General features: G+C 41.5%; 1 protein-coding gene across 4 annotated transcripts in view; it reads right to left on the bottom strand.

The window, feature by feature from the left end:
• The window catches only part of UBR2 (ubiquitin protein ligase E3 component n-recognin 2), a 109,569-nt gene extending 90,747 nt beyond the window's left edge, over positions 1-18,822 (bottom strand). For 2 of the 4 annotated variants that reach the window (XM_037052849.1, XM_037052855.1), the window contains exons 1-2: positions 18,393-18,819; positions 6,770-7,029 (exon numbers count right to left, since the gene is read on the bottom strand). In XM_037052849.1, the coding sequence (XP_036908744.1) occupies positions 6,770-7,029; positions 18,393-18,470 (338 nt within the window). In that variant the 5' untranslated portion in view covers positions 18,471-18,819. Of the gene's footprint in view, positions 1-6,769; positions 7,030-18,392 lie in introns of all 4 variants that reach the window. The other 2 variants (XM_037052859.1, XM_037052839.1) reach the window with 2 other exon arrangements.
• Positions 18,823-19,060: the final 238 nt, after the last annotated feature.

The raw sequence follows: 19,060 nt of genomic DNA, 5'->3' as shown, positions 1-19,060 counted from the left end.
GGGCTAAACCACTTGGTTTGGGGAGTGGACAGGGGTCTCTCTTGACCATGCTGCTTAGAAAGCAGGAAAGCGAGATGCAGCAGCCAACTGGAGCGCTCTCTCTCAGCGGTTTTAAAGAATGCAGGACTCCCACTGGCCCACCATTTGGATGAGGTTTTGGATCACAAATGAGAGCTAAGGACTTCTATTTCTTTTCCTGATATACGGTATCCCTGACTTTCCTGGTTTGGCAAGGGTAGGCAGGACTGTATTTGTGTTTGCGGGCTTTTTAAAGGAATTTTGGGACTTAATGGCAACATTAAGCCATTACTCTAAACCTGTATAACTTCTGAATAAAAAAGTTCCTTTCCTTTTTACCAAACTCTGGCATTGAGAGCCACAGCTCGTATCAGCGGCAGGCAAAAAAAAAACAAAAACCCACATGGCAGAAGAGCTGGAGGGGAGAGGGAGCCCAAGGCGTGGCTGATAATTGCCTGCGGCAGACCCACACTCCAGGAGTGGCAGAGTGAGACGGGAACTTCCCGAGTCTCTGAGAATTTCTCCGTCCCCCTTGTGAGGGCATCAGCATAACCCCGCCTGGAAGGTAAAATGGAAATATAGTCTGGGAAGGGACTGGAGAAATAAGATGAGTTGGCTAAAAATTTGCTTTCGAGTGCTACTTTGGAATAATGGAGTTGTGGAAAATAGTTTGGTTCATATGCTGTTTCCAGGTTTCTCCTGTATGCTCGCTCACAGGCTTGGTGAGCCCAGATGGGACCAAAGGAACCTGTACTCAGATTTCAGCCACCTGGGGTAGACGGACCCCTGAAGCATGGCTGTGGGGCCTTCACAGTCTCAGGGAACTGCCCTGCACCCCAGCTCAAAGCTCTGGTTGCCAAGAATGCTAGAATGGTGTAAAGAAGCAGGTTTGGGGAGGAAGGGAACCCCTAGGCTCTATATGCTGAGCCTATATGCATGTTGGGGACTGGACAGCAAGCCATGTGAGTGTGCTGCCATTTTGGGTAAAATGGGGGATGTCACGTGAGTGCTCCAAAATGGAGGATGAGGTGTACATGGGTGCTGCCATCTTGGATAATGGGTCATGTGAGAGTTCTGCCATCTTGGGATTGGGCAAGGTGGTGGGCTAAGCATGCTCCTCAGGTTGTACGCTGTGTGTTGCTGCTCTTTGGGCACTGCACCAGTCGGGTTCTCTGTGCAACTAGTTCTGAAAGGGATAGCTCTGGTTTTGAAGGTCATGAACTGGGGTTCAAGGGCGACTATCTCAGTAGTAGGGTGTTTGCAGAGTCCAAGCTTCACAAAGCTGCAGGATGTCCTTGTGAATCTAGGGACTTTTAGTGCAAGATGCATGTGCTGGGGACTTTAACCGCCAGATACTGAGTTTGACTGCAGTCCTTCCCCGTGTGAAAAAGAACAAGGATTTAAGTGTATTATGATTAAATATGGATCAGTAAAGATGTATGTACAAAGGTTGCGAAAGTTTTAAACCTGAAGGAAAGGAAACCTCAGTTACCTATTTTCTGATTTTATGGGAATGAGATATGAATTACATGAATTTTCCTATTTCTGTCAGAAATCCTCTCCATCAGAAGACCTAGGAAAGGTTGCCTGTACCAGTTGGGGAGAATGCCTTTGCCACCCAGGACCCAGGAAGGGTCCTTCAGGGCTGATGAGTATTTCAGCCTGAGGCAAAGGGGCAGAGATGTGCCCCCAGGCGCCAGTGGATACACCGGCAGAAAATGCCTCTACCTGTGTGTTTTTCTGGAACTCTGTTCTTGGAATTTTGCACTGTATCTGCCCTGAAAAGCAACTGAGGTTTCCCAGGGAAAGCTAAAACTTCGCACTGTATGGGAAAGTGAACAGGAAAGTTCAAGACATGAGAATGCAGTTTTGGTGGCTATTGGAAGGACAAAGATTTTCCTTCACACTTTATGTTTTTCTCCCTACCCGATCCCTCCAGAATTTGGCATTCTGAAGGAGAAAGTGATGACATAAAGTTTCTTTGCATAAAACCAATAGAACCAGTCATTAATGGTGGTTTTGTTAACTGAGATTTTGACTGGAATGTTGCGCCTGTGGGAGGCACGTCTGGGTTCTGCTTGTCACCAGAAAGCCCTTAGGAACAAGGACTGATTCGCGAAGCTAGTGAAAGCCCACAAGTGAAAGTCTGGTATCTTGGTCAGCTGTGCGGTTCGTGGCAGTCTTTCCAGGGAAGGAACGAAGTTTGCTTTCCTGAAAGAGCTAAAAAGGAACCTGTAGGCGCAATGGAGGCTCAAGGACTTGAGTGAGATGACTGGTACAGGCGAAGCCAGATGGCAGATGTGTGGCTCTGCTTCTGTGCCCCAAGGGGCAGACTGAGAAGTCAACCTAAGCGTTCCCCTGTGTGAGTTCCAGCAAAGCGAACTTAAAGCTTTATCGTGTATGGTCCATGGCTGCTCTTGGTGGGTTTACGCAAATGAATAGGCAAAATTAAAACTGGACTCAATGTAGTCCCTTCAATGACAATGAGGATGATCTATGATTGAAGGAAAATCCCAATGCTCAGTGTTCGACACTGGGCCAGTGCAGCTGTCTTTAAAGTATGTTTGCATTTGGAAGTTGAAACTGGGTGTGTAACATCACCAAAGATGTTCAATTTACGGGCACAAAGGACCTGTCAAATTGCCACTGTTAGATGTCATTGAGGCAAAGGCCTTGCAACCAAAAGTCTCTCCAAAAGGCAGTTCTTGCAAACTCAGAGACTGGTTTGTGGGTTGTTGTGTGAATTAATGTGTGTTCTTCCTTCTGTTTTCATAGGGCCATTTGCCTACGACCTCATTACCTGAGTGACTGGTTGCAATGTAGGCCTCATTTAAGGAGCCCATCTTCTTCATTGCCCCCTGAGACTCAACGATTTGGCTGAACTAGGTGGTTGGGTTGGTGAATGATTGGGGTGGTCTGTGGGCTTTACTTTAAAACTGATTTTCCTTTTCTGCCCTAATGGCTCAGAAAGACAGGGCTTAGACATCTGGAAGGGGGGAAATCCTAATAATTCCCCTCAGGCCAAGGTAAGTATAGTGGGGAGAAAGGCTTTGGGCAGGTGTAGGAACAGCAAAATAACATTTTTAAAACTGTCCTCGCCCTGGCCGGTGCGGCTCAGAAGTTCAATTCCCAGCTGGGGCAAATGCTTGGGTTGCAGGCCAGGCTCCTAGTTGGGGATGTGCAAGATGCAACCAGTCCTTGTTTCTCACACATTGATGTTTTTCTCCCTCTCTTTCTCCCTCCCTTTCCTGCTCTCTAAAATAAATAAAATTTTAAAAGAAAAATCAACCTGTCCTATGTGTTTTGAACGATGTAACAGACATCTCAACAAACTTTTCCTGATCATTTAATGTTTGTTCGTCACACGTGACAAACACCCACAGTTGGGAACAGCAGCCTATATACAGCAGTCGAACAAGGTCAAGAGGGAGAAAGGGTTTCAGGCCAAGGCTGCAATTGTGTCAGCAAAGGCTCTTTCTCCAGCCTAATCCTGATTATTTACCATTTTTGTATGTACTCTGTGGCACAGAAAGCAGTCTTGCAGTGCAACTTGATTTTCTGGTTAGGAGTCCGGGTGCTACTGTGTAGACATTCCCATGTCTCAGAGTTTCAGGGACCAGTAGGACGATCAAAGACAAAAAGGCTGCTGGTATTTTTGGTATAAACATTGAAAAACAAAACTACCTAGTTCATTACCTTTATTTTATACATTAGTATTTTAACAATAAAGAATATCTTAGAATTCAGAACTAAACAAATTAAGCTGCATGAAAATTCAGTATTTCCCCAGTTTCCCCCTCATTTTAATGAGAATTAAAGGAGTGAAAAAACACCAGACTAGTATTTAAGAATGAAAAAAGGGACTTCCACTTCTAGTTATAATAGAGTAACTGGTGCTGAACTAGCCCTCCCACTGTTATGCCACCATAAAAGTAGATGACCACACGAGGCACCTAAACCCAAGCATGAATAGGCAGCACTAGACCGAAATAACTATGAGAAGGAAAACTTGTGAGCTGAGTCCCATGATGGCCCCGTCTCTCACTAAGGGCATAAATTCCCACCTCTGGCACAGTGAGCTGTAGCCTAAGCAGTGCAGGAAGGCTCTGCTGAGCTAAGACCAGATCATAGCTTGGGGCAAGTGAAAATAGCTGAAGGGCAGGGCACCAGAAAGATGGAGGGGCCCAAGAGGGGCAGCAGTCTATGCGGGGAATCACCAGTGAGTTGTTGGCCAAAGGCTGGGTGCACACGCACAGAGCAACCCTCTGTATTCACCCGAGAGCGGCTGCTATGGAACCGAGAGTGCCACAGAGACACCTACGGTCTAATGAGGACTCTGAAATTCTGATCAGAGTTGGGCGGTAGCGCCAGCAGCAAGAGAATGGTTTCATCCAGGTGAGTGACCAAATAAGTAAATATTTTTAGGCTGGGAATCAGGTTCGTTAGAAGAAAGCTTCATCTATGCAAAGGGAGAAAATGAGAAAGAATCCTGTGGTGTTGGATTGCAACTGCAGAGATCACTGGAAATGCATGGCTTTGGGTAACTCTCTCAATAACCATATACACAGAGATCCACTGAGAGGGCCTGGGGTTAGTGACATACCCAGTGGCAACAAGTACACCCGGTATCCTACTTCTAAACACTACGAAAAAGAAAGCAGGATTCTTGGAGATATGATTGATTTCAGGGCTGGGGAAGGGAAAATATCCAAGATACAGCCCAAACATCTCGTGTCTGAAAGAAAACGGAAATACTCAAAGAATGATGGGGACATGAAAAAACAACAAAGATGACAGCTTTGAAGGGCATCTCATGCGTCAAACCTAGAACAATTTAAGCACAAGAACAATGGGCCCTGACTGATGTGGCTCAGTGGGCTGGGCGTTGCACTGCAAACCCAAAGGTCACTAACTACTTCAATTCCTGGTCAGGGCCCGTGCCTTGGTTGTGGGCCAGGTCCCCAGGAGGCAAGTGATAAATGTTCCTCTTGCACATTAATGTTCTTCTTCCTCTCTTTCATCCCTCCCTTGTCCTCTCTCTAAAAATAAATAAGAAAATCTAAAAAAAAAAAAACCACCCCAAAACAAAAAACAAAAACCCCCATGAATGAGACCCCATGAATACATACTAATATAAATAAATAGAAAGAGAGAATGTTTGGTAAGAAACAGCATATGTTTTTAATAGTCTCAAAATACCTCTCCACCAAGTACTTAGTGATTAGAGAGAGAAGAGTAACTTTACAGTGAAGTCTTGCAGCACCCCCTTAATCAAGTAGTCCAAGTTAACATCACCAGTTCTTAGACAAATCAAAATCATATCAGAATAGATGACTTCTGTGATATCCCAGTGAAAGATACACCCTGACCCTAATCATGACGTGTATCAGACAAAGCCACTAGACGGACATTTACAAAATAATAGGCCTGTAATCTTCAAAAATATCAAGATAAGGAAAATCAAAGAAAAACTGAGTAGGGGTAGAAGGACTGACTGAGCAAAAAGGAAAAGGGACTCATGGCCGTGGACAACCGTGTGGTGACTGCTGGGGGGACAGGGGCATAAGGGGACTAAATGGTAGTGGAAAAAATACAATCAAGATTAAAAAAAAAAAAAAAACCTGAGGAAAGCTCCAGACTGAAAATGAAAACACATGGCATACCAAAGGATGCTCTGAAACCAGTTCCTGTTGCTACAAAAGAACGATACTGGACAAATGAGCCTCAGTATCCTCATCTATGAGTAAATCATGAGGGCAAATTGGCTCTGTTGCTCCAAATACCAACTAAGGACTCAAAGAGGTTTTTGTAAAGACAGGCAAAAAACTAGATCTAACAGTCTTTCAATATATAAAAATATCTCTACTGGTATTCTAACCATCCACAGACACTCAGAGGCCTTCCCCAAAATTACAGAAAAACTCTTACCAAAAAAATGTTACGTAATGTCTCTATTAATAGTACATTCACACAATGAATTATCTAGTTATACTAACTGATATGAACAGATACTATGATTGTGCCAAACAGATTTTGTTTAATCACCAGGGGCGGAGATTTCCCACCATTTTTGAATACGTGACATATGTTTGTTTCCTGACCCAATATAGCACTGACACACTACGTCTACAAGCAATGACAACGGCCACCTTGATGTCTGTGCATGATTCCCCCTAATAAAGAAGGACCAGAGGCTTGTCCTTGCTTGCTGGCTCACAATAAAGCTCCTTCTCATAAAATCATCTTGTAGCTGACAACTATCGAGCATTCGGACCTGGTCTGGTCAGGTAACATGATCCTACATACGGGTCAGAGTGAGCAGAGAGTGAGTTGTGGACATCTTGAGCCAGAAAGCAAAGCAACACTCACGCATTAGCAAAGGCACGTGAAAAGGATAAAGAAGCTAGTGTGATCGGGCCCCCCAGACCAAATATGAGACAATTTGAACATCAAAGTGAAGTACTGTAACTAAAAAACTATCAAGAAAAGCAGCAAGTGATTATACAAGAGTCAAGGTAGGAGTTAATTATGGACTAGAAAGAAGGCATATAGTAGGCTTCTGGAATGCTGGTGACCTGGAAAATAATTACATGAAGTGTGTTTCATAATTACTTATTATACTGCATCTACTTGCTGTGTGTACTTTTACATATAAATATTATACTTCATAGTTTAAAAACAAAGATGTAAGATTCCAGGGGAAAAATGTCAAATACAAGAGCCTTTGAGAAAGAGAATGATGATATTTTACCTGCAAGAGTATGTAGGCTCTCCTACTTTAAAAACACGACCGCAAAGATGAGAAGGTTTGTTTGCTCGTTCGAGTTTTGGAAATCCAAACGCAGGGTCTTCGCCACACAGGTACCACTCCAGAGGCCCCAACAGGATGTGCTGTGCTAGCATGTCTTCCTTCTGCGGAAAAGGGTTGGGACCCCTGCAGTAGATTTTGGGTACATAGTGAGCTAAATGCTGGTAGACTTCTCTAGTGAGGTCAGTTGATTGCAGCCATTTCTTTAAAAAAAGAAAAAAGAAAAAGTTTTAAACAATGTCAATAAACTACTAATGTGAATAAATCTACTCTATTTTCTTTTAAATACAAAAATAACACTAAGAGTCATAAATTATTTTGTTCACAACACTCTTCACTGTATGTCTTCTTTTCAAAAAGGGTGAAATTCAGAACTTTATTAAAATCCAAACTATTTTAGAGTTCTACTTAAAGTGAAAGCAAAATCGAAGTGAAACGAGCCCCCCTCCTCAACTCCAGAGGCGAACTGCTGCGGGCACTACAGGAAATAGCCACAGTCATCACACAGATCGCCGCTCACGGAGCCCACCTGACTTCCTTTATCATGCTTTGTTCAAATTTTATTTTTTCATTAAATTATTTTCAATTATAGTTGACAAGCACTATATTAGTGCCAGGTACACATCATAGTGATTAGGCACTCACATACCTTCTTAACAAAGTGACACCCTGATGCTCTGACAAAGGACTCACTTTGTCAGTTTGCTGACAGGGACAGCGTGCAGTGAACACGAACAGCCAATACATTTGTTATGTTTCTGACTGATGAATAAATGAGATGATACACCACTCTCATGAATGTTAGTCCACGAGAGACTTTGTTCCACCAATATGGCTTCTTATCCTGATAAACCTCACTATAAACCCTTTCCTCTTTGCTAAAAATAAACCCAAAATGGCTGCTCTTCTCTGTCCCCACTTTTATGTCCAAATACCTGTGATAATTATACTTAAATAACTAATAGGTACTGTGATGCTGTACTTTATAATAAGAAATATATATTTGGTCTACCTCCCATTCCTGGCAGACTCCTAAATCTCTTGAATTTTCCTAAGTGTTGTAAGTGGGATAAAGGTGAAGGAGTATCTTTTGTCATTTTTAACAATCCCCTTCGGGGAGCTGGTTGCCAGGGGAACCAACCCAGTGACTGGAAGGTGGGAATTCACAGTCTCTAATCATGCCCACTTACCAAAGCTTCCATAAAAATCCTTAAATGTTGGGGTTCAGAGAGCTTCTGGGTTGAACACCGGAGGTGCTGGCACAGGGCACGGAAGCTCTGCAACCCTTCCCATGTACCTTGCATCTCCTCTGTCTGGCAATCCTGAGTTGTATCATTTCATAATAAACCAGTAATCTAGTAAATAAACTGCTTCCCTGAGAGTTCTAGAAGATGTCCTAGCAAATGACTGAGCCTAAAGAAAAGATCACAGAAACCTATGATTTGTAGCCAAGTCAGACAGAAGTTGTGGGTAACTTGAGGACAGTGGTAAAGGGGGGGGGTCTTGTGGGACAGAGCCCTTAATCTGTGGGATCTGATGCTATCACTAGGTGCACAGTATCAGAATTGAATTGAATTTTAGGACACCCAGTTGGTGTCTCAGAGAATTACAGAACTGGTTGGTGTGCAGAACCCTGCCACCTCCCACCACATATACACACATTTGGTGGCCAGGGTATAGGTGTAAGTATAGGGAGAGACAGAAGAAACAGAGATTTCCCTTTCAGATACCAACTCAACATGTCCCAAACTGAACTAATGATGCCTTTATACCCACCCAAACCCTGTTGTTTCCCCCACTTCCCTATTTTATTTATTTTTAAAAATTATTTTATTTATTTATTTCTAGAGAGAGGGGAAGGGAAGGAGAAAGAGTGGGAGAGAAACATCAATGTGTGGTTGCCCCTTCTGGGGACCTGGCCTGCAACCCAGGCATGTGCCCTGACTGGGAATCGAACCAGAGACCCTTTGCTTCACAGGCCTGTGCTCAACCCACTGAGCTACACCAGCCAGGGCCTGCATTCCCCTATTTTAAATACCACCTCTACCCAAGTATCCAAACCAAAAAAACCTGAAAATATTGCTTCTTTCTCACTCCAACACCCAATTAAGTCTTGTCCATTAGGATTCTTAAATATTTGTTGAACCTGGACTTCTAGCTAAGGCAGAAGCATAGGTAGATACGCTTTGCTTCCTCACAAAACCAAAAGGGTAACAACCAATTTAAAAACGAAAACAACCAGAACTGCCAGGAAATCAAGCTGTATGGAAGTCCAACAACCAAGGAATTGAAGAAACATTCACCCAGGCTGGCAGAAAGGGAGGTGACTGGTAGCCGGGGTGGAGAGGATGCACAGAAAGGCAGTGCTTGGCAGACCGGATGGCTCCACATTCTCACATGAGGATAAACCGGGAGGAACTGGGGAGCAAGACGGACCAACCCAGGGTTCCAGCAGGAAAATAAAGCCTCAAAACCTTTGGCTGTAAAAACCTGTGGGCGTGGCAGTAGAAGAAACCGCCAGTCTCACAGAAGAGTTCGTTGGAGGGACCCACGGGGTCCTAGAATGTACAAAGGCCTACCCACCCAGGAGTCAGCACCAGGGCAGCATCTAAAGAGCACAGTTTGCTTGTTGGTTATGGGGGAAGTGACTGAAAGTGGGGCTAGAGCTGAGGAAGCCACATTGTTCCCTCTATGACCTCTCCCCCCAGCACTACGACACAGCTACCCGTGACATCCTGCCCTGGCAAATACTTAAGGCGTCGCCCCTTAAAATGTAGATGTGTCAAGACAAAGAAATGTGGCCCAAATGAAAGAATACGTCAAAATTCCAGAAAAAGAACTAAGCAATGAGGACACAGCCAGGCTATGAGATGCAGAGTTCAAAACAATGGTAATTAGGATGCTCACAGAAATGATTGAGTACGGATGCAAAATAAAGGAAGAAGTGAAGGCTATACAAAGTGAAATAATAAAAAAATATACAGGAAACCAAAAGTGAAGGGAAGGAACCAGGGGCTCAAATCAACGATTTGTAACAGAATGAAGAAATTAACATTTAACAAGCACAAAATGAAGAAACAAGAACTCAAAAAAATGAGAAAGGCTTAGGAACTTCTGGGACAACTTTAAACATTTCAACATCTGAATCATAGGGGTCTAGAAGGAGAAGAAGAAGAGCAAGAAATTGAAAACTTATTTGAATGAATAATGAAAGAAAACCTCCCCAATCTGGCAAAGGAAATAGACTTCCAGTAAATCCAGGAAGCTCAGAGTCCCAAGGAAGCTGGACCCAAGGAGGAACACACCAAGGCACATCACAATTACATTACCAAAGATTAAAGATAAGGAGAGAATCTTAAAAGCAGCAAGAGAAAAGGAGACAGTTATCTACGAAGGAGTTCCCATAAAAGTACCAGCTGATTTCTCAAAAGAAACCTTACAGACAAGAAAGGGCTGGAAAGAAGTACTCAAAGTCATAAAAGGGAAGGACCTACATCCAAGATTGCTCTAATCCAGCAAAGCTATCATTTAGTATGGAAGAACAGATAAAGCGCTATTTAGTTAAGGTCAAATTAAAGGAGTTCATCATCACCAAGTCCTTATTATATGAAATGTTAATGGGATTTGACTAAGAAAAAGAAGATGATCAAAAGTAGGAACAGTAAAATGTCAACAAACCCACAGCTATCAACAACTGAATCTAAATAAAAAACAAACTAAACAAACAACTAGAACAGGAACATAATCACAGAAATGGAGATCACATGGAGGGTTATTAGTGTGGAGGGGAGGAGGGAGAATGGTGGAAAAGGTACAGGGAATAAGCATAAGTGGTAGGTACAAAATAGCAAGGGGATGTTAAGAATAGTATAGGAAATGGAGAAGCCAAAGAACTTATATATATGAACCCCCATGGACATGAACTAAGGGGGAGAATTCTGGAGGGAATGGGGGTACTGGGCAGAGGGGGATAAAGGGGAGAAAAAATGGGACAACTGTAATAGCATAATCAATAAAATATACTAAAAAAATATTTGTTGAATCCATCCATTTCTTTCTCTCCATCTCCACTACCTTAGTCCAAACCCTCTGTTCCCATCTTTCACCAGAATTAGTGCACCCATGTCCTAACTGGTGGTCTCCACTTGTCTTACCTTCTACAGTCCATTTCCCAACCTTACTACCACAGCGATTCTTCCAAATGCCAATCTGTTCATGTCATTCAGCATCCCTTTGTACTGAGAATCAAGTCAACTCCCCCAATATGACTGACAAGGTCCTTTGCCTTGTATCAGTACTCTCCCATCTTCTCCCCCAGACTCATATTGGCTTCCCTCTCTCGGTCTACTCATTTTTCAGATCTCAGTTTCACTCTCTCTAAAATGTCTTCTTAGCCCATTCCTCACCTCCATCTCCCATTTCCATATCCCCCAGATCTAGAACAGAATGTGGCTCCAGTGAGCATTTAATCTCTTAATGGAGTGACTATAAATATGTTTTCACTACTGTCACATTACACTAATACTGTAGAAGGATTCTCAATGTAGTTTTAATGAAAATAGAGATAAAGCAGACCCAGTCCTGCAGTCTCTAAAACCTAAACCAAATAAGCCCTAGATAAAGCATCTTTCAAACCACCTCCTTTCTGTTTCCTTAAGTCTTTTCCCTGTATTTTGTCATTCATCCCTGCCTCCCCTGCCAATTCAGTCTGTATGTTTATTTGTCTTCCATACATACTGCTTTGTGTAATTACAACTCCTTCTGGCTCTAAACCAAGTAAAAATTTAAAATCAGAAAACATAACTGACTCACTTCTACAAAAATGCAGTTCTAAGGTACAGGTCCAGTGTTTACCTACAAATTACAACCTAAATTCCAAATGACATCCTCGTTAAAGAAGAGTTTATGTTTAAGTGATAACTAACACTGTAAGACAACAGTGTAAGATCTTCATTTTAACTATTACTTGTATAATCTTCAGCCCACTTCCTTGCTTCTAAAAATAACATACAGAAAGAGATTTTAGTATTCATGAGGTGGTGTATACGAAGTCTGTCTGCAAAAAGTTCAACCAATATTAACATAATGAGAATAGTTTCTGCAACATCGATATAACCTAGCAGCCAAGGAGAGTGGACTGGAATGTGCATGTGTGAACAATGATGGCTTCACTGTCCTAGTCAGTGGGGGCAGTAGATACTGTTGAGTGAGCATGTGTACTGTGTAGCCATCACATTCAAAATGACTGAGTGAGTTGAGCAACGAATCTCCATCAAATTTTGCGTTAAGCTTGAACATTCAAAGTATTCAAAGATTCAGAAGACTGCAGCTATGAGCAACTAGTGACTAGCAGCTTCATCATGACAACACGCCCACTCATGCATCATGTCTTGTGCAGAATTTTTGGTGAAACATCTAATCACCCCGGTGACTCTGGCCCCCTACAGACACTGCACCCTGTGACTTTTGCCTTTTCCCAAAACTGAAATCACCTTTGAAAAGGAAGAGATTTCAAACCATTGATGAGATTCTAGAACTTATGATGGGCAGCTGGTGGCGACTGGGAGAACTGTGTGAGGTCCCATGATACCTATTTTGAAGGGGACTGAGGGCATCATTGTCCTATGTACAATGTTTCTTGAATCTTCTTCAATAAATGTCTCTAATTTTCATATTACATGGCTGGATACCTTCTGGACAAACCTCATATATTAACTTTCTAGTCAATTTCACATTTCGGAGAACTTTTCTTAAATGTAAAAATCTTTTTCATAAGCTAAGTGGCTGGATGGAAGCTTTATGCAAGTAGATAAGAGACTAAATTCTTTTAAACAGCACTTCTGGGGAGACAACCCCACAGGTTTAAGGGTTCTTTCTTACTTTAGAGCAGTGACTCTACATCAAAATTACACACAAAATTACTTACTACACACAGTCCAGTAATTACAAAAGGACAAAAAAAGTAGTCAACAATAAAAGGAAAACAGTCATCAGCGAAGCAAACTAGAATCTAATTCTTTGAACTAAAAAAACACTTTTAGGGTTACATCCAAGGGTAAATGTCCAGTTTTTCACCCAAGTCAGCAAACCCTATTTAAAATATGAATGAAGCCCTGATTGGTGTGACTCAGTGGGTTGGGTGTCACCCCATAAACTGAAAGGTTGCTGGTTCAATTCCCATTTACGTCTCATGTCTGGGCTGCGGGATAGGTCACCAGTTAGGGTCATGGAAGAGGCAACCAATTGATGTTCCTCTCACGCATCAATGTTTCTCTCTCTTTCTCCCTCCCTTCCCCTTTCTCTAAAAATATATGTTTTTTAAAAATCTTTAAAATATGAGTGAAGATAGAATCATATTATCCTAAGTAATTTATTGTTTATGAATAGAAAATTAAGTGTTAAGAGTCAAAGAATTCAGGTGGGTACTAGAATTATTGGGGGGATCACTTTGTAATCAGATAATTATCTAAGCACTATAAAATAACATCAAATGTCATCTGTAATTTAAAAAGATTATTGAATGTCAATTGTAATTTATATATTTTTAAAGATTTTATTTATTTATTTTTAGAGAGGGGGAAGGGAGGGTGAGGGAGAGAATCATCAATGTATGGTAGCTTCTCATGTGCCCCCTACTGGGGACCCGGCCCGAAACCCGACTCCCTGACTGGGAGTTGAACCAGCAACTCTTTGGTTTCCAGGCCGGCACTCAATCCACTGAGCTACAACCAGCCAGGGCTGAATGTCAATTGTAATTTTTCAAAAAGATTCAAAGAATTCATCTCCATGATCCTGGAAAATTATTCCTCAGGCAATTTTAATTTATAACACATTTAAAGGTTTTGTTTTAAAAGAAACTTTTGTTCTTATTTTTGTGTTCCCATTTCTCCTAACTTCACTTGCAGAATTTTAACACAAGGAAAATAAAAGATAATGCTCTTTAAAATAATTTTTTGTAGCTTCCACAACACTGAGTGGTGAAATCTGTTCACAGTTTTCATAAACAAAAAATTCAGAAACTAGTATCAGCTTTCGGTTAAGAAAAACATCAGCCACCTTATATAAAAATATATTACTAGTGAAACAAGCATTTCATTGTAAATATACTATTATAAGTCTGGTTCAAGAAAGGTGGACATACATTCTAAATTCAAAACCATGTAACAGAGTTGACATCTATTACATGCATTTTAGTAGCATTAAATTTAAACAATATACAAAGCAAAGTACCTTTACATGAGAATTCTATACTGGAGATATTGAATTTGTGACTTGCAACAGCATAAATTAAAAAGAAAAAAGTTGTGATGGAAAAGTTAGCAGGGAGAAAAACTTTGCCTTTTGAAATAATGGCTCATGTATTTCTCAAAAGAATAAAATCTTTAGTTTTTCATATTCTCACTAACTTAAGCTAATTGTGTAACTCTTCAACCTGAAAAACCACTGAGATTTCTAATTTGGCTGCATGTTATTTTGCCCTTATTTCAGGCACCTGTGCTGTCAAGCCAATGTGCAAAACAGGGTGATAAGCACTATCTTATTAGACACTGTGGCTGTGACACCAATGTGCACAACAGAGTAATAAACACTATCTTATGAGACAGCCTCCACAGGGAAGTAAAGAAACTGTCAACTCATTTCACTAAAGTAAACACATTATGACAATGTTTCCAGGAGCTTTCCTTTTTTGAATGTGAAATTTAAGCCATGGGAATAGAGAACACCTACAATAAACACAAAAATGAAAGATTCCCTAGAGGCTGGCTTTTATTACATATCTAATTATTATTCTATACCTAATTAAAATTCCCCCCTTTAACTCCATTTGATTTTGCTTTCAAACCCGGATAACCAACATGTAAGTTAACTGTAAAATAACAATTGCTAGTGCTGAACTGGAGTTTGAGACTATATTATTATAAAGAAGTATTTAAGCAAATCATATTATGAGTCCTAAAAAATAGAAAAAGTGTTATGTGTAAACAGTTAAGTTTACACATAGTAAAAAAGCACTCAAAAATCAAAATAATTACAAACTCAATAATAAAAGACAAAAAACCCCAAAAATTGGCAAAAGATAAGAATTCAAACTTCCAAGAAGATATAAAAATAGCCAAAACAGCCCTGGCTGGCGTAGCTCAGTGGATTGAGCGCGGGCCTGCGAACCAGACCATCGCGGTTCGATTTCCAGTCAGGGCACATGCCTGGGTTGCAGGCGGGTTCCTTGCAGGCCAACTACCAGCAGGGACGCACAAAAGGCAACCATACTCTGATGTTTCTCTCCCTCTCTCCTTCCCTCTAAAGATAAATAAATAAATAATTTTTTAAAAAAAAAATAGCCAAAACACTCATAAAAACACTCAGTATCATGAGTTACAGGGAAACACAGATCAAAACTACAATCAGATGCCACTTCATGCCCAACAGAATGGCTGTAAGAAAAGGACAGTAACAATAGTGACAAGGATCTGGAGAATTCCACATCCCTCATATTGTGTTGGTGGTACTGTAGTAAAATGATATAGCCACTTTGGAAAATATTAAGCCTAAGAGAAACAAAAACATATGTTCCCACAAAAAAATTATATACAAATGTTCACAGCAGAATGACTCAATATCCCCAAAATAGAAATAACCCAATTGTCCATCAACTGATGAGTGGATAAAATATAGTATATGCATACAATGGAATATTACTTTGCAATAAAAAGGAATGAAGTATTGATAAATACTAAAATATGACTGCAGAATTTGGGAGTTTAGGTGAAAATACTGACTGCTAAATGAGTACTGGATTTCTTTTGGGGTTGATGAAAATGTCCTCAAATTGACTGTGGTGATGGCCGCACAACTCTGTGACTATAGCAAAAACCACTGCATTGTGGATCTGAATTATATATAAAGCTGTTAAAAATTTTAAAGCAAAAAATAATCAAGATGTAAAACTTCTATAATGATTATGTATTTCTTTCATACTTGGCAAAAAATAATATATATACTTCTTCAATCACGATCATCCTTTGGAACACATTATAATCAAATCCCAGACTCAAAACATGCTGGGAAAGTCATACTTGTGGAACCAATTCTACCAAGAAAAAGAGAAGACTGAGAAGAGAGGGCCTCTCTGATATCCTAAACTTAAAGTTACTGAAGACAGGGCTTACATGCTTTTATTTGTGAGGCATACTAGTCAGATAAATGGGATCACAGATAGTGCTTCTCCCTCACAGTATTAATAGACGAGAAGCCGTGTGTAAATAAAGCATCGGAAAGTTGACACCGGTGCTTATTAAGTAATTTTACATGGATGTGTTCCCAACAAGCTACAGTATCAGAGTCTAAAGGCTGTACGACAGTTGCTTTCTTTACTTGTTTACTGTCTCTAAAATTTACTTCTAACCTCAGAAAACTTATGAATTAAAATGAATTAATGAATTTATTTCATTCATTTTAATTTGTGATAAAGAAATATACTGGAGATGAAGCTAAAAGAATAATTTTAAGTGTTACGATGTTTTAACATAACAGACAAATCTCTCATTTTTTTAAATATTAGTTGCATTTTCTTTAAGGAATTTTGTTGGACTTCAGGCTAAACATTTTTTTCATCTTATTGTTCAGGAAGCCATTGAAAGTAAACAGAGCGAAAGTGAACTGTAGCTCAGACTGTGATCTACACATACTCCAATCAAGTTCAGATTAATACATTTTGACTGAATTTCCCCTGCTTTATTTGCTTGAGAATTCTACTGAACAGAACTAGGAACACGGATTTCTGGTACCACTTTTATAACTAGTTTTCTTAGGAACCTCAAGTTGAAGCTCTAAACTACTTGGTAGTATGCACTTTTAGGATTGGGAAAATAGAGTATGTAACCTGTAGTACTGGGCCAATACACACAAAATTTGGTGGGAGTAAAAGAAGTATCTACTTTGAGGTAGATAACAGATTAGTTACCAATATGGATTCAAATAAGATAACATAAATATGGAAAATCATGATTACCACTTAACTGTTTACACATAACACTTTTTCTATTCAAAATACTTTTGATAAATGGAAGGCCAATGGGGGCTGAAAATCCTTGGGTGGTTGTCATGTTAAGCAGAAAATACATGAAAACCGACCTACACAAGTTGGAATTTTTTGTTTTTGTTTTCAAAGCAAGGACATCATTCATCAATGTATTTCTTTAAAACTTTTCACCTCTACTCCTGACATTTATTCCATCCATTCTGACTTTAGTGTCCTTGTTAATTTATCCAAAATAACTTCTCACTGACCAACAGCCTCACAGTGCCCTGCTAAAATTCTGTTCGTAACATTCAGATTACTGACCTATGATCAAAGATCACTCCCTTCCTAGTAGCTTTTTAAGTTGACGGCCTTAGCCCTGGCTGGTACAGCTCAGTGGGCTGAGCACCCACCTGCAAACCAAAGGGTCACCAGTTGGATTCCCAGTCAGGGCACATGCCTGGGTTTCGAGCCAGGTCCCCAGTAGGAGGCGTGAGAGAGGCAACCACACATCGATGTTTCCTCCCTTCCCTTCTCTAAAAGTAGATAAATAAAATCTTTAAAAAAATAACCTGAAGGCCTTAGAGGTGGGGCCTGCCTGAGTTGTTTTGGTCCATTCATAATCGTCAGGGACAATCTGTTCTATTAGGTGTTCCCTGTCTTTGAAGAAAGAAGCCATGAGTTTATCTTACAACTTCGTTACTTCACAAGAATACTCATTACAGTTTCAGTACAATATGGTTTCAATGGTTTAAGTTCGGGAGATAACTGCCTCCGCTTATGCAGTGACCAAATCTAACTTTAACTTGTTTGTTGAAATCTGCTCTCAAAGTTATATAATATTTGTTCTCCATCCAACTACCCCAACTCCTAGAAAAAATTTTTTGTAATCGCCCAGCCTCCATTACTACTTTCTCACACATAGTAAACGTGTCGAAACACTACTTTCCACACATTCATCAGCACTGTTGACTGACCAAACAGGTATAAAAACACACTGAAGAGGGGAAAGAGGAAGAACATTATCTTTTGCATCCTTTGGGGTTCAGGGCAGTGCCAGAAACAAGGTAGGGGCTCAGTTAAAACAGTGGCATTTTTCGGTGGAGGAGCCTGTGCTCTGCTTATCTCAGGAAAAGCAATCAGGAAGAGAAAGTAGGGCGATGTTACCCAAAACACCGGGAACAATCTTTCTCCCGCCCCTTGCAAGACCTGGCATAAAGTGCAAAGGCCCTTGTGTTGGAGACTTAATGGGAGTGTGGGGGAAAGGAATAATAAAAAAAAGAGTTGTTGGTTCTCCTGGGCAGGAAGGGAATGTAAAGGTGGCTGGTGCACCGAGCAGCTCTGCGGCTATTTTGAAAATAAAGAGGGAAGGAAAGGGGCAGGACCGGTGGGCTCTTCGGGCCGCTCCCACCGTGGGAAGACGGAGATACCGGCACGGTGGTTACCCCAAGTCAGGGTAGAGAAGCTCCGGGATTTCCAGGAATCAGGTCCACCCACCGGGCGCGGCCTGCGAGGACTGGATGTCCCCGCTCGGGTCGCGGCACTCACCCCTGCTGTCTCCTCAGCCGAACATTCCAGCAAACTCTGGTCGATGGCCGGCACCTCCGGCTCCAGCTCCGACGCCATCTTCCCTCGTCCTCCTCCCCAGTGCAGACTCCGCTACCGCTACCACAAGGGCCGCGACCTCGCCACAGCCCCGGTGGCCCAGATCGCCACCTTTCCCCCGGCAGTCTGTCCGGAGCCGTCCAGGTGGCGGCGGATGTACAAGACGGAAAGTAGCGCGAGGTGAGCAAGACAGGAGGGATGTCGGTCTCCTGCGCCTCTTCCTAGGCTCAGCGCCCAAAAGTCAAGTCTGCCTTGTCCCTGCTCGGGGGAAGGACACACAACACCCAGGCCAGACACTCTTTCTCTCAACTGTGTCCCACACCAGGAAAGGGGCAATAACACCCAAGAGAGGAAGTAAAGCTTTCTGGGAACTGTAGTCATCCTCCGCACGGCTTAGAAAAACTTGTCCTTATAGGGTACGCCCACGGGTATTGTGGGAATTGTAGTCCATCTCCTAACCAAAGAGCCCGCAAATGGCAGATGAGTGGGCGGAGCTTTTCTACACAAATAGAATCATGGGAAAAGAATAATGGAAAGTAGAGCCCAGCTGGGAAGAGGCGGAAGAGCAAGATATTGTGGGAACCGTAGTTTTATTCCCCCAATCCTGTTTG

The sequence above is a fragment of the Sturnira hondurensis genome, unplaced genomic scaffold (genome assembly GCF_014824575.4).
Source record: "Sturnira hondurensis isolate 20B ecotype Veracruz unplaced genomic scaffold, ASM1482457v3 Scaffold0000880, whole genome shotgun sequence".
Classification (NCBI taxonomy): Eukaryota; Metazoa; Chordata; class Mammalia; order Chiroptera; family Phyllostomidae; genus Sturnira; species Sturnira hondurensis.
Note: the sequence above shows the minus strand (reverse complement) of the source record. Positions and strands in the feature narration are given on the sequence as shown.